Below are 15,953 nucleotides of genomic sequence, written 5' to 3'. Positions count from 1 at the left end.
TTTAATTTTGAAAATATACATATAAGAATATATATATTTCATATTAAATTATATATAATCTATAATCTTCATATATATCAATATTTCATTATTATCCTCGAAAAAAAACCTATTAAAATCATTTAATTTTACATAAATATTTTTTTCATTTCAACAACAATATATTTAAATTTCTAATAAAACTAATTATTCATTTTACTTTCCCTATTTTAATTAACAATTATCTTTAACAAAGAATATTTTCTTCCTAATAGACTTAAAATGAACTCATCACAAATATTAAAAGTACTCAACGTCATATATTCAAAAGAAGAAATTATTTTCTTTTCAAGAATATTATAAACTTTTATCAAAGACGTCAGATAAAAAAAAACAAATAGAATATTAATTAATTTAATATTTTTCATTGAAGTATCAAACTTATTAGAACACATTTTGATTAAATATGATGCTTATGATGAAGTTATTATATATTTGCAGATATATGAACTCATGAAATACTTGAAATCGGTAATATTTACTTATATACAGTATTTTTCTGTGTGTGACGTCATTTGCTTAACGTGACGCAATCCCAAGTTAATTTCCTTTACACACCGTGCACGTCGCATCGAACGAATCCTCTCGAGCGAATGTGCTTTCGTCGTCATGCACGGCACGCGTGTATTAGTCGACTATTCGGGGTTGGTATTCTGTTAGTCAAGGGACAGTCCATTAACAAAGATGAATTTCGCGGCGCACGGCCAGCTGAAATCTATCGGGTGTAACGATAGGCGGCTTAACGATATTGTCCCCAGCGATAGATTGTCACAGCGATTTTAACCTCGTCAAGGGTAACGTGAAAACGAAGTTAAATGCTTCCCCTCGATACGTCTCGCTCTCTCTATCTATCTATCTATCTATCTCTCGCTCCGGCTCGATGCAATGCGGCGCAAGATGCACTTAATTGCAGTCGCCCACCTTGCCGGAACATGAACCCCCGCTTAACATAATTTCCGTACTATGTAACACAATACCGCTCGACTTTCCGAGTACGAACATTTAATTAACCGGCGGTGTCTAATAAGAGACCTACGATAAAGCGACGTGGCCTCGCCTAATGGCATAATTATGCATTTACGATGGAGTCAATTAACGATTGGATCTCGCTTTAGCGTGCAATTTCGAGAGATCCAAGACATCGAGCCTACAATCTGATTTTTATTTTTCAAAAACTATTATTTATGCAATTTTACCTTTATTTTAAAGATAATTCTAGAGACGATCCTTCGTTGAAAATAAATCATAATATGCTGTTGCAGAAATAAATGCAACTTTTTATTAAATAATAATATATATCTATAATAATAAATAATAATGTATATAGTACTGTATATGTGTATGTATTTTTCAAAAACTATTAACATATGTTCTCTTATTTATGTAATTTTACGTTTATTGTAAATATAATTCTAGACGATCCTTCGTTGAAAATAAATCATAATATGCTGTTGCAGAAATAAATGCAACTTTCTATTAAATAATAATATATACCTATATAATAAATAATAATGTATATAGTATATACAGGGTGTCCAGCAAACTCAATGAAAAAAATTCCTTGACTTCAGATTTTCCAAGACCAGAAATTAATTCTTTCCCTGACTTTTTAGTATTTTTCACAAATATATATAATTTGCATATATCTGTATGATAAATCAATTAAATGTAAAATCATGAAATCTTTGAGATATTTTTGTCAACAATGAAAAGATTCGGAAATTAACAAAAATTTTAATCAATTGTGCAATCTGCAAACATGTCACTACAAACTATTTAAATCACCTTTTTTTTTACATTATATCAATTTTTTTTGGTTTTGTCTCTATTAAAAACATTAAAATAAAATAATACGACGATGAAAATATAAATTAATGAACACGCTCTAACATAGATGAATCGATTTTTAACAACACAGAAAATTAGCGTGCAGGTAGTCAAGGAAAAGTTGATATTTATTGAGTAAAAAATGTCAAATTATTGAGACAAATGTAGAAAAAATTCAGATAAATAATAAAATTTCTTGACTTTTCCCTGACAATTCTAATTTTATAAACTTCCCTAACAATACCCGGTTTTCCAGATTTCCCTGACCGCTAGACACCCTGAATATTCTCTTATTTATGCAATTTTACGTTTATTGTGAATATAATTCTAGACGATCCTTCGTTAAAAACAAATCATAATACGCTGTTGCAAAAAAATGCAACATTTTACTAAATAATAAATAACAACAGTATATACATATAAGATGCGGATTTGCTGTTGCGGAAAATCTTCTTACTACCTCGCAAATTAGTTTCGTCGAGAGATTTATCCCGCGATCGCGAAATAATCGATTGGATAGCAATTAACATCATTAGTCGAGCGACCAATCGTGATCTACGCTTTCGGATAACAATGAGGGCGCATCGTAAAATGAAATTGCACGTCCCGCGAGAATATTGGTCGGGGATATTGTAACGAGCCACGCGGAATAATGCGACGCACAAGCCGCGAGCGGCGGTATAAATTATTATCAGCATCAGCCCCCTCGTTTCGAAATTTGGAGGATAATCGTGGCAGGACTGCCGAATCGCGGCTCTCGCGTGACGCGAATGAATAATGGTCGCGAAATTGCATGCCGGGGGTTTGTATGCAATAACGCCATTTAATCGGAGATATCTTGACGAAGATATCGTCCTCCGCGATTTATCGATATTTTTTGGGATCGAATATAAAAATTGGGATATCCTTCAACGCCGTGTTCTTCCACGTATTAAAATAATGAAATATCGGTAAATTGGCGAGGAACTGAATCGAACGTAATTCCAAACAATTAATATTTTCATTATACCGAGACTTAATTTCGCGTGTGATTTTTCATTAGATCGGTGAATTAATATCGAATTTGATATATTGAATAAACCAGAGCGCTTTTCACGTATGGCTTAGTGAGCGAAGGTAAATGTACAGTTAATTAAATTCAAACTCGTTAATACTCCCTATTAAAATTAGGTAACTTTGGTTAATTTTAGATATTCATAAGATTATGTCTCTCGATATACGTATATGAGGGAGTAAATTCTTCAGCTTTTAGTTAAAATTTTCATACTTGCCCCGTCGTATTAAAATGAAATTGGCGAGTACCTAAATGTTCACTTGATAGGATTTTATTGCATTATTTCACGCTATAGTGGGATTAGATTGCGCATTTAATTACTTTCATTCTAAATGTCAACGGATTAAAGACATTTATGATATATTTCATTCTAAATGTCAACGGATTAAAGACATTTATGATATATATCATCGTTACTGCGGTATGTAATAACCAGAAAATCCGAGTGCGCGTCTATATATGTATGATATGTTTTTAATTAAAAATTGTCACACGGTATTGTGCGGTGAGCTTAACCTATTAACGCTCTCGAAATGGAAGCATTAAATTTGTAACTATTATAATGTACGGGCAGCTTACTGAATGTACATCGTAATCTCGTTCTCCACAATAGCGTCCCGCAAAAAGCCTCTATTTAAAGCTCACACCTGCGTGCATACGTGTGCATGTGTGCATGTACATTCATGCGGAAGCTCTCACGCGGCTATATGTAACGGAATAACGGAAATTAAAACACTGTCCTTATGAAAGTCTCCATGGAATATTTCGTTTCAAATATTACTCGGCATTCAATTTTATTCCGCGCTCTCCCAAGTATTCCTTTACTCGAATTCGGAGAGTAATGTAATCTTCATAACCGTATTAATTAAACGTAATTTAGTTTCCACCGTTCGCCACTCGCCATTTCATTCCAAAGTCCAATAATTATTTTATTTTGCAATTAAAAGTAAATTAAATAATTCAACTATTTAGCGTCAAATTAACTCTTTGTCAATTTTATCCTACAAAGGATCCTAATTTGATAATCGGATTATAATGTAATAATCCTTTCCTAATTTTATTATTGCAAATGCAATTATAATATAATTTTAAGACATACAAAAATATAAAATAGCTATACTGAAAAAAAAAAATTTGTTAACTTGATTAAACCGTTCAACTAAATTACTATTTTGTGAAATCAACATATATTAGTATTTAAGTCAAATATACGTTTCGTTGAATTTAATAGGTTATATTTAATTTAAATATTTTTAGGTTCGCTTGACAAAATAATATTTAGTCGAAAGATTTAATCGAGTTGACAAATTTTTTTTCAGTGTAGTTTCCGTTCCTTCACATTTCGTGTTACAGAAAATTAATGATTTTAACTCTGATAAATCAACATATATTAGTAATTAAGTCAAATATACGTTTCGTTGAATTTAATATGTTATATTTAATTTAAATATTTTTAGGTTCGCTTAACAAAATAATATTTAGTCGAAAGATTTAATCAAGTTGACAAATTTTTTTTCAGTGTAGTTTCCGTTCCTTCACATTTCGTGTTACAGAAAATTAATGATTTTAACTCCGATAATTGAGCCTTTTCATATCATTGATATATAATTGCATGGAAAATAAAATGAAACTTGTAAATTCTATATATAGGAAACTGATTCAAAACGCGCAGAATCACAATGATAAATAGGTAAATAGAAGGTCAATTCCAAGAGCTGTCAGATGCCGGTCGCGATGAACGAGATAAACGAGTGGTATCAATGAGCGATTGAATACGCGTTGAATATCATTGAGCACTGATTAAATATCAGTATGAATTTCACGGCGATCGCAAACACAATTCGCGCGAAAACGCCATCAAATCGATGGAATCGCTGTAACGAGGTCGAGCATTCCGTTTATCGTGAAAGATATATAAAAAACCGCGTAATGTAACGTCACAGAGCGGGAAAATCGCAATTTCCGGAACATTAAAATGCATACAAGAATAATCGTAAAATAACGTAATCAAAATGCGGCGATATACCTATCAGGAGTGAAACTCGTATTTCTTTCTCTCGACAGCGAGGAGAAAAATTAAATAAAATAGCAATAAGTAGAAAAAATAATAAAGGGGAAATGAAAATAGCGACACGTAATGAAAAAATAACAACTCGGTCGCCGGAATATTGAAATATCGCGCGATATAGTATATAACGCAAATAAACGAACGTGCGCAGGCTTTGTTTTCTCCGGAAAATATATAGTGGGTAGAAAGACAAAATTCGTACGGAAAATAAAGGAAAAGGAAGAGAGGGATTTTATTATTATTATTATTACAACGAGTCGTTTGACTAGTTTATCCTGCCGACTAACTAAAACAGCTTTTCTACGCGCGAGTACTTATCTAAGAAAATATAACATTTCGCGCGAAAATTATTCCTGCCACGAATCTAATTAGCTGCAGCGAGGGAGGTCTTTGAAGATATGAAATTCCATTAAGGAAAAATAAATATAAAGGTCGCAGTCGCGAGATGATTTTATCTCCTTGACGCGGTATAGTGTTTTTTTAACGATAAAAAAGTGAACTCTTGAAATTGATTTTCAAAGATATTTAGACATTCGAGAAATTTAAAATTAATGATAAAGTAATACGCTAAATAAAGCGATAAATAATTATTTAAGAATAAAATAATGTTAAGCAAAATTTATGAAAATTGAACACTTTGAATTATAGAGATGAAACTCAAGATAGTGATACTTGACAAGCTGGTGACGAGCGAGAAAAACTGTTTTATAAGTTCGAAATTCTGTGCGTGGAAACCTGTTGAACTCGACGAGGAGAAATTCGGCGAAAAATTTTAAACTTCCCGTGATGAAAATATGTAATTTATTTTCACGCGACGTTCGCTTCTTCGCTAACAACTCGAAAAGAATCGAAAGATCGATAGTCATTTTAACTATTATTACGATATTTTACATTTACGTGAATATATCTTTGTTAATATATCTCGAAAGAAAAATATGAATATGTTCTAGTAGAAATGATCGTTCTTGTTATATACACGCAAAATTTATCATCGATTTTCGCGATATATCGAAAAATCTTCCCGAAAACGTAATATATTGGAAGGAATTTACATTTGATAGGAAAATGGGATAAAGCACCGAAGTTCGACGCGTTTTATCGACGCCATTTGCGGCGATAACTTTTTGTCCAGTCTTTTTCCCACATCCAAGATCGCCGGACGGTTGACTCTTTTGGAACCGAGTGCGATGGGGAACCTCGTGGCTGCGCTTTCCCATTTCCCGGCAATTTCCGCGATGGACGATGATCGATCATGAAACTTTCTCTCTCTCTCTCTCTCTTCCTTTTCCCTCTCTTTCTGTTTGATTTTGCTCCATTCCTTCGTCGGCGATTTAATTCGCGTTCGAAGATAAAGGTCGAAATGTCATTGACGGAGATGGGGTGCCGCGATTCATCGATTTTTCGATTTATCAGCGAGATAAAAATTCTGAAGTCGCGCTGTAAGTAAACACAATATTAAATCGCGAAGAAAAACACGAAGAAAAAGATACTCCTTCCGAGAAAGCCTTTCGAGAGCGAGGTCAGGAAGGAAGCTATAAGGTGGTTTGATATTCCGGCGGTATCGTCTTTCGACTTAAGGGTACACCGATTAGCACCCTGTGTGAATCGGCGATCTATAAGAATCACGAACGGAATCGCCAACGTGCCGAAAATTGAGGATAAAATAGAAGGATATAAAGGGGACGTGACTGGCGTGAGATAGAACTTTCCGACCAATTTCCGAAATAAATTGTTGCACATTTTTTAGAAATATAACGCAATAGGAAACAAAAAAATTTAGGAAATGTATTTCAATGATCTGCCATTGGCAGATTTTGATCGTCATATAGTTCAACGTTTGCAGATTTTATTTATTTTTATAGCCTGCGCTGAAAAAAAAATTGTTAACTTGACTAATTACTATTTTGTTAATTAAATATATATAAGTATTTCAGTTAAAACACGTTAGATTTAAAAAATGATTTAAAATTATGAAGTAATCAATATATTTTAATGACTAAAATCAGTGATTTGTATTTATATTTATAAATTAATATTTAAATATATATTCAATTAATATCCAATTTTTGGGATATAAGTAGATTAGTTTTATCATGTAGATTATTGATTAATATATCAGTCAATCATTTTTCATTTAAAAATAATAACGCTCGCGCTTATTCTCTTTCCAACATTTAATCGTATGTTGATGAGATCAATATAGTTGAATAAAAAATGTACTTACCAATAATTCATAATGGTTTTATATAAAACAAATTTATATAGAAAATCATTTTTGTAAAAAAGCAGTCCTTTAAAATTATACATATTATATTTATATATTTAGATTTTTTTTTTCGAGAAAAATCTGACAAGAAAATATGAGAAGGATAAAATATTGTTATAATTCATCCTGCAATCTTGCATTAAATTCTTTATCAAGATTCAGGATACAAATAAGGCAAACACGAAACAACAAGTAAATAAGTAATGAACGATTAATTCAAACGCAGGGAAAACAGGAAAGGTGCATCGAGCAAAGGACGCTTCAGAGATTAATTAATCTGAGCGTTTAATTAAGTTCTTCTTTCTCTAGTTATAATTAAACAACAGGAAGGCAAATATCTCTCGCGTAATAAATTTGTCACGAGAGAGAGAGAGAGAAATGAAAATAGTAAAGATGTACATAATTTCTAATATCACCGATATTATAAAGCCTTCGTGAATAAAAACTTTCTGTTACATCATACATAATAGAATGGAATCTTATTTCAAAAACTATATTATATTCTTTCACATATACATATTTGTTCTATAATAATTATAATTTGTTTTTTAATAAATCTAATTATTTAATTCTACACAAGAAGAATTTTCTCTTAGAATTTATCCTGAAAATCATGGTAATCATGGACAATATGGCATTGGAAGAATTTTATAAGAATTTCTCTGATTAATATTTACCACAATAAAATATAAAATATGTTCGATGAATTTTACTATGTACATATTAATATTTTTTATTAATATTACCATGATTTTCAGGGTAAATTCTAAAAGAAAATTCTCTCCGTGTACAATAATAGTTAATATATTCTTTAGTTAATATTTTTTTATATTATATTCTATAGTTTTGATATTTTCTTGTCTCAGCACATGTATATTTTTGACAAAGACATTTCATAATATCGGGATATTAGACGCTTTGTCTGACTTAAGAATTAGACTTACCTGTATGTGATGAACGCAAATACCAGGGCCACTAGGGACAGACTTCCCCCGAGGACGACGATAAGACTCAGCACGCCGTCCTGGTCAAAGGAACTGGCGATTCCCGTGGAAACTCCATTAGCAATTCCGCCGCCGGGCGGCGAAAAACCGTGAATCGCTCCAGTGTACAGCGTCTCCATGTCGCCGTTAAGCCAACATCTGTGACGAGACAAAATTCAATTATGCACTCGAAATACAATTGAAAGACAAATATAAAGGAGCAGAATGCAATTAGAAAGAGAAAGATAATTTGCGTGTGTTTGCTTTCGATACTTTAATTTCCGGGTCGCACGCTCAATTAAACGAAGAAGTGGCTAATCGAGAGATAGGAAGCGGGCTTAATTAATTCGAATTAAATTAATGCGGGCAACGCGATGTAAATATTTTCGTCATTTATCCTCGTCGGCTATCCTCGTTAGTTAAATTAAAAGCGTAAACGTTCAACCGCAATCCGGGGAAACCGCGATAACCTCGGCTCCGCAAATTTTAATTAATAACGAAAACCATTAACTCTCGCGAACGGATTTTGACAACTCGAAACACCATAGATATCAGAGAGTTATCGCAACGAAGGCAACAGTCCTCTGTAATATATTCAAACCGCTGCTCATGTTACTGTAATATATCGCGTTAGACGATATCAGAATACAATCCAAAGTGAGTGTATACCTGAACTCTAACGTTGCCGAGGAAGAGAAAACCGTATATCGTGTGTAAAATATCGCAATTTTATTTTCTCATCATAAAAATATCTTATTTCTTTGAGAAAATTGTGTAAAATACAATACATAATCATTTCTCTCATTCATCTATTTTCTCACTGTAACGTAATATTTCTTTCTATAAATTTTCAACAATCAGAAAAAAGATTTATAACGTTATTTAAACAATAAACTAAAGGATATGAGAAAATACGGAGAGTGTCTTTAGAATATTTCGACTTAAAAAATTAGGTTAATGATAATAAAATGGGAATTTTATTAAACAGAAAAAAATGCAAAGTCCTCCAGAGGAAAACTTTATATGCATGGCTTGATATATATCTTCGAAGAAAAGTTTTGAACAAAAACATGACTCCGTACGAATAAATGATCGCGAGTAGGAGCAGAATTTGCGAAAAATCGGCGAAATATTCTTGGCTTGGTTGAATTAACAATGATTCCGATGCGTGCGCAAAACGAAAGTCATAGCGCGGCGTCAAGTTTACAACGCTTCTGACGCTCGTAAATTTCAATCAGCGGTAAAAGCAATTAGCCGCGGAGCGTATTGCTTGTCGTTTTCCCCGCGAACGGTTTTCCGCAAATTGCTTGTCCGAGCAATGCAAACCGCGATCTCGACTCGTCCGATTCGGGCTCGAGCGCCGGACTTGTTTCAATTCGCTCCACTGTCTAGCGCATGTCGGCTTAAGGCTTTGTCCGTATCACTGATCCCACACCGAGCCCGCACGTGTACGATTAAATGCGAGAGAACAAGTGCGAGCGTTACGCTTTAAGAGCAAAAAAGATTCACCGAGGTAATTAAGAATCTCTACGTGATGAAACTAAGCCACAAGAACTTGCAAGAATAGAATATTAACTTTTATAAATATAATTAAATTACTCTTAGAATTTTTAAATCATTCCAATCTGATTTAAAGTATAATTATATCATGTATTATAATTAAAAATTCTGCTTATAAGAGTATTCATAACGATATCATATATAATATTTTTACGAAGCAATCCTTTGAAATTTATATATTATATTTACATATTCAGATAATTTTTATTTTCCTTTCCAAGAAAAAATTATCATTATGAAAAAACTGAAAATTTGTATCTCTGAGAGAAAGATCACATATGTGTTTTATTTTTCGCGGACAATATATTAATCAATGACACATTTCCAATAATATAATGAATAAAATAAAATATCTATACGAGTTTTACACAAATATATATTACATTTAACAAATACTTTATGTATATATGTACATATATTACATTTAACGACTTTATTTGTCTGAATAAAATTGGCTCTATTGCATAAATTCATTGTGTATGGTTTTATAATTTATGTACGCAAATTTCGCTAGGAAAAACACAAACGTACGCGAATGTGTACACAAGATACGCTCATACTCAGCGATGATGTTGACTGATGAAACGTAATTAACTTGTTAATTGTGAGCACAATATTTGCATTGTCAACTTTGAGTAACGATGTGCGGGTAAAAAGAGAATTTCGCGTAACGACGAATTAATCGATTTTTCTCGCGAACTGGCTAGCAAATAAATATTTTTTTTAATTAATTTTAAATAATACGCCGAGAGTTAATTTTGAAATTGTTTGTTCAATCATCAAGTTTTAATTGAATCAAGCGTTTTAAAGTTTTCAGTTAATAATTTAAACTTTGCGCGAGCAGCGCAAACGTTCCTTTATGTGTTTCTTACACATCCTGTTCATCATTCAATCATCCATGTTTATTTTAATAAGCTTAAATTAAATTTGTTATTAAATTAATATTGTCACTAATACAATTGATTAATACGATTAATATAAAATATTCGTTTAATAATAAGTAATGGAAATAGAAAATTGCTCAAAAAAGAAAGAGAGGCAGAGAGGACGAAATTAATATCAAATAATTATTAATCGCACAATTAACAAAATTGTCAAACTATCAAACTTGTCGTTCGTTCATTATATTAAAATTATATTCTGTACTTTTAAAATTTTCATCTCACACACTAATTAAACGCGATAGACGATGGACTTTACATGTAACACGACTTTCCTTTCTCTGTGACTTAATGCACTTTAGAGTAGAAGGATTCATCGCCCATTTTGAAAACTTTCAGGATGCCTTCTTTTAGAATAAGCGAGCTGTACGACGCCGAAACTGCTGCGAAACGTTAACAGGCTTCCGGCCCTTATTCGGTATTCACGACGCGAAAGCGCGCAAAAATTGTACTTTTCTCGTTGGCATATAAAACTCATTTCTGCCGCGCGTTATGAGAATAACATGTGTGCATAATTAATATTTGCATAATATTTTAACTTTGCAAATTTTCTTCTTTCTTCCTACTTTCTCTTCATATTTCGATAATTAGCATGCTATAAATTATACACACTGGTCCGAAATTCACTATTTTTTTCGATTTATGGTAAATATTTCTCGAAAAAATATAAAGCCAATTTATTTCTAACTTAATATCAAATTGCTTTTAATTATCGTTTTTTAATTAATTATCAATATTAAATGTTTTAATAACACTGAAAGACAAAATTCCGCGGAATACATGTTGTATAATATTATAGAAAATTAAAAGTTTCTACATGCATCCATAGTTTTCAAAATTTCTGAAACTGCTATACATTATATCGAAATTAAAAACTTAATTATAATATCAATCAATTTTTTAAATCTTCTTAGATCGTGAAAAATTAAAACCGACTAAATCTTATTAAAAGAAAAGAAAAATTCGTACTTATTCGTGCTTGTGTTCTAATCTACGCGGTCAATTGTTCAGGGATTGTTCTATATTCTGTGAGATAATATAATTTCGAAACACGAGACGTCGAAACATCTGATGTATCGCGAGAACGTGATCCACTCGAGTAATCGATTGCAAGTACGAATTGGGGCATGTCGCGTTAACTATATCAATTAACACCAGTTGCTGACTACGTGATAACGCGTAAAATGTCATTCCGTGACGCGTCAGGAATCGATTGTAAACAATATTGCCGAAAGACGCATTAAAAAAGTACGTGGCAAATAATATCGAACACGAGCTGCATTTTCGATGAACGTTCGCGCGAGTCGATATCCGTTGGGCCGTCGTTTTACTTTGTTTCGAGCCTCAACTTTCCGCGATATTTCCGGATCACAGTGTATTTATAGCGAATCGCGGCCAATGGATAAACGACGGATCCACCGGTTTATCGGACTGCATAATTCCGCCTTGTAACGTACGTACGACAAAATGCTACAATTTTTTTTAAATAGAAAAGAGCAAAGTTTTATGCGCTGACATGTATGTACATTAAACCTTGAGTTCTCGAGACGGAAAAAAAATAATACGGCTCATATTTACTTTAGCTAATATTAACTCGTATTTATTTATAAATACGCGTAGCTTGTATATCGGTACATTTTATTCTCCCGAAAGAAATTTTATCTGATACTTTAGATCTATAATTGGCAGCAAAATATATAACAAAATTCTATTTATAATTTTATGTGCATATTCTCATGTTTCTCTTCCAATGTTTTCCATTGTTATACATTGCGTAAAATCATAAACAAAATTCTATTCCGAGTTCTGTCTACTTTATAAATTATCTAAAATAAATTTAAAACTTACTTAATATAAAATATTAATGCAAAGAATTTAATTATTTATTTTAGAATCTGCATATTAAATAAATTATGAATTAAAATATATATTTGAAAATAAAGTATCTTAATATTGTCATATTCTTATAGAAAGATTTCTATAAACATTCTTATAAATATATTCTAACTTTTATTTTTTGTTAAATTATCACATATAAAGAAAGAAAATAATGTTGACTTAAAATTTGTACAATTGACATATTTGTTATTATAATATTGTTTGAGAGAGAAGAAATATAATTTAAATATAAAGATATTTTTAGATTTTTATGTTAAATATCAGTTCACATTTTATTGTGAAATGAAAAGATATCTTCAATATAATGAATAAATATGATGAAAAATATATTTATTTTATTTCACTCGCTCTCTTCTCTTTATAATTATCTCAAAATTTATCAATAGGTATATTATTATTTATTAAATATATTATCAAGCTTTACCATATATATATATAATGTATGCACAATTTATTTTTATATCTTACTGTATCAGAAAAAATACTCGTTACGTAAATAATAATTACATTACAGCATTCAACGGGTGAAAAAAATTCCGAGTATCTCTCTGCTTCTCTTTCTTTTCCCCTATAAATAAAACTTATAAATAAAACGTACCTTACGTGCTCGGAGACGCTGCCGTCAAAAAATTTAAATAATTCGAAGGCTCAACTGCAGGTTAGGTCTTGCATATTTCGCGACCCGATGATTCACAGCCACGTGATACGCGCGAAAAACGGACGCTTCGCGTGCTCTGACGAAGAGGCCGGTACCGGCCGGCACCTGCAGTGCATCGGGGAAGATTTGCCTTCCTGACGTGTGTTATCACTCTGCCGCCGCGATAAGGGTTAAGTGCCGATGACGGGTCGTCGCGCGTCCAAATTCATCGCGTCCTTCGTTACGCGCTTTCGGCCTCGAGGACGAGGTGTTCCTTTACATCGGAAGATTCCACTTTCTGCGATGACACTCTTATCTGAAAAGTTTTTTCACAACAATAATACACGACAAGTATAACGATTTATCATGGGACTACTTTAATGTCAATTGAAGTTGAATAATCGAAGTTTGTATGTGACTCGCTATCGATTAGGTATCGATTCTGATCGCGTCATATCGAATCGTTCGATCGCTCAGCGAGAGGGACGCCAAGCTAACTTCACTGTACGAAAATTGGCGCCCAAATGAGCAATATGGCGGCTGTAATTTTCACAAAAAAAAATTCGATCGAAAAATATCTAATATTCTCTCACGCCATGAACAAAATTCACGCACTCTTCGTTCGACGGAATCGAATATTCGCCAATAAGAGGCGTTAATGCAGAGGCTGTACAGAATTAATTAAAAGCAAGAATCGTCGAAGCTCGACGACGAAAATTGGATGAGATCTTTTACCTTTACGCTTTTACGCGCTGTCTCCGCGGAATCTTCCCAAAATCGGCAGTTGCTATTCTCATTTCTCGATCGTCTCGTCGTCCCTCGAAAGCGTGTTCCTTTTCTCGATGCGGCTTCTCCTCCCTCGAGCGAGAGAGAGAGGGAAATCGGCGACTCAACTGTCAGAAACGCGGTCGCGCGACAAGACCGGAATCGCGGAATCAACGAATCGATTCCAAGTGATACGATCGCGAAAACGGAGTTAAATGAAGCACCGATGCACGGAAATGCACCGACGACGAACGCGAACGCGACGGCCCGCGGACCGTGACTGCGACTACGATCCGTTCGCGCTCCGCGAACGCGCGCGCGGAACTGCGCCGCGCATGACTACATACGCGCGCAACTACTGTGTATACAGCGTGAAGTTGCCCCAATCGCGAAAGGGGGAGTGGAGATTCCCGCGCGCGGTTACATACGCGCGAGTGTATTTTTTAGAATTTATTATATATTTATCTATTGCATAAATTATATATATAGATTTTTTAATGTATATATATTATGATTTATAAAATATTTTTTAAACGGAATCGGAATTATATAAATTATATATATTATTATAAGACTGAAATTAAAATTATTAAAGATTGATTGCATCAGTCGTGAAATTGATTTAATTTGAAATTTTGAAAATAATTATATTATATTAGTCCCCAATTTATGCACAAAATATTTTAATTGCCAGTTGGACTGTTTTATGTTTAGAAATTTCGCGTTTTTAGAAATATATCGTATATTACAAGTATTAAATATATATTTAATATATTTAAAATATATCATATATTATATGTATCATATAGTATATTGTATATTATATATATATATATGTATATAAATTATTATATATTATAAAATATTATAAAATTCTAATTTAAAAAACTAGTTAAGTTAGACTTTAGTCTAAGAATCTTAGAATAAAATCTTTAAAAACTATTTAGATCATTTTAAAAGAAATAATAAGAAAGAAAAAGAAAAATAATAAAAAAAAATCTATACAATAATACATAAAGTCTCTTAAACCTAACTTAAGACTAAAGATTACAAAGATATAAAGAAGACAAATAATTAATCGGTTGACAGTTGACAGCACATAAATACCTTTATGAAAAAATAAAGGTGTGCACACTTTTCTCTTTTATTTTCGAAATCATTCTATTTGAACGAATTAACTAGTAAGTTAACTATTTTTCCACGTCTAAAAAATATTTTATAAAATCGCGAAAACGTGTTTTAACACACTTGAAGAATATTGCATCTTTGAATATTTACGCTCTCTCCACGTTAAATTATTAAATGTTAATTGGATTAAGATGAGATTATTAATCTAAAATTTATATGCACGTGACTTTTTTAGTTTAATTGCATTCATTTAAGATTCTCAGAGAATGATAACGAATGTAATCGATAAATATATATTCAAGTATTTCCTTATAAAATTAAAATAATAAATATCTTTGTAAAAGTATTTTCAAAAAAATATTGTGAAATTTCTAAACATAGTCCAATTAGTAATAAAATGTATTGTATGTACAAATAATTAAAGTTAGTATAACACATTACAAATGACAATTGTTGACCAATATATAATTCTTTCCAAAATTATATCAATTTCATGACTGGTACAACTTTAAATCAATCTTTAATAATTTTTAATAATATATAATCAAAAATATATTTTTTCATTAAAAATCTCAAAATAAAAACTAAAGATAATACATCTTCAAATTATGTTATAACATTGCCATCTTTCAATAAAATGAATATAAAAATAATAAATATAAAAATAATGATTATAAAAATTAATGAATACAGTAATATAATAATAGGTTGCGTGTGCGTTTAATATTTATTTTAAAAAATTATTAAAGAAATTATTATTGATTTCTATTATAAAATCATTGTTCT

The 15,953-nt window shown here is 31.7% G+C and overlaps 1 protein-coding gene across 1 annotated transcript in view; it reads right to left on the bottom strand.

Annotated features, from left to right (window-relative positions):
• Window positions 1–14,382, bottom strand: part of LOC114929988 (adhesion G protein-coupled receptor E3) — a 112,467-nt gene extending 98,085 nt beyond the window's left edge. The window contains exons 1-3 of the mRNA XM_029301722.2: window positions 14,010–14,382; window positions 13,236–13,590; window positions 8,199–8,396 (exon numbers count right to left, since the gene is read on the bottom strand). Of these exons, the coding sequence (XP_029157555.1) occupies window positions 8,199–8,377 (179 nt within the window). The 5' untranslated portion in view covers window positions 8,378–8,396; window positions 13,236–13,590; window positions 14,010–14,382. The remainder of the gene's footprint in view (window positions 1–8,198; window positions 8,397–13,235; window positions 13,591–14,009) is intronic.
• Between the last annotated feature and the right edge of the window lie 1,571 nt (window positions 14,383–15,953).

Source organism: Nylanderia fulva, unplaced genomic scaffold, assembly GCF_048542155.1.
Source record: "Nylanderia fulva isolate GAGA-0341 unplaced genomic scaffold, ASM4854215v1 Scaffold9, whole genome shotgun sequence".
Classification (NCBI taxonomy): Eukaryota; Metazoa; Arthropoda; class Insecta; order Hymenoptera; family Formicidae; genus Nylanderia; species Nylanderia fulva.
The sequence above is the reverse complement of the archived record's forward strand: the minus strand, read 5'-3'. Positions and strand labels throughout refer to the sequence as shown.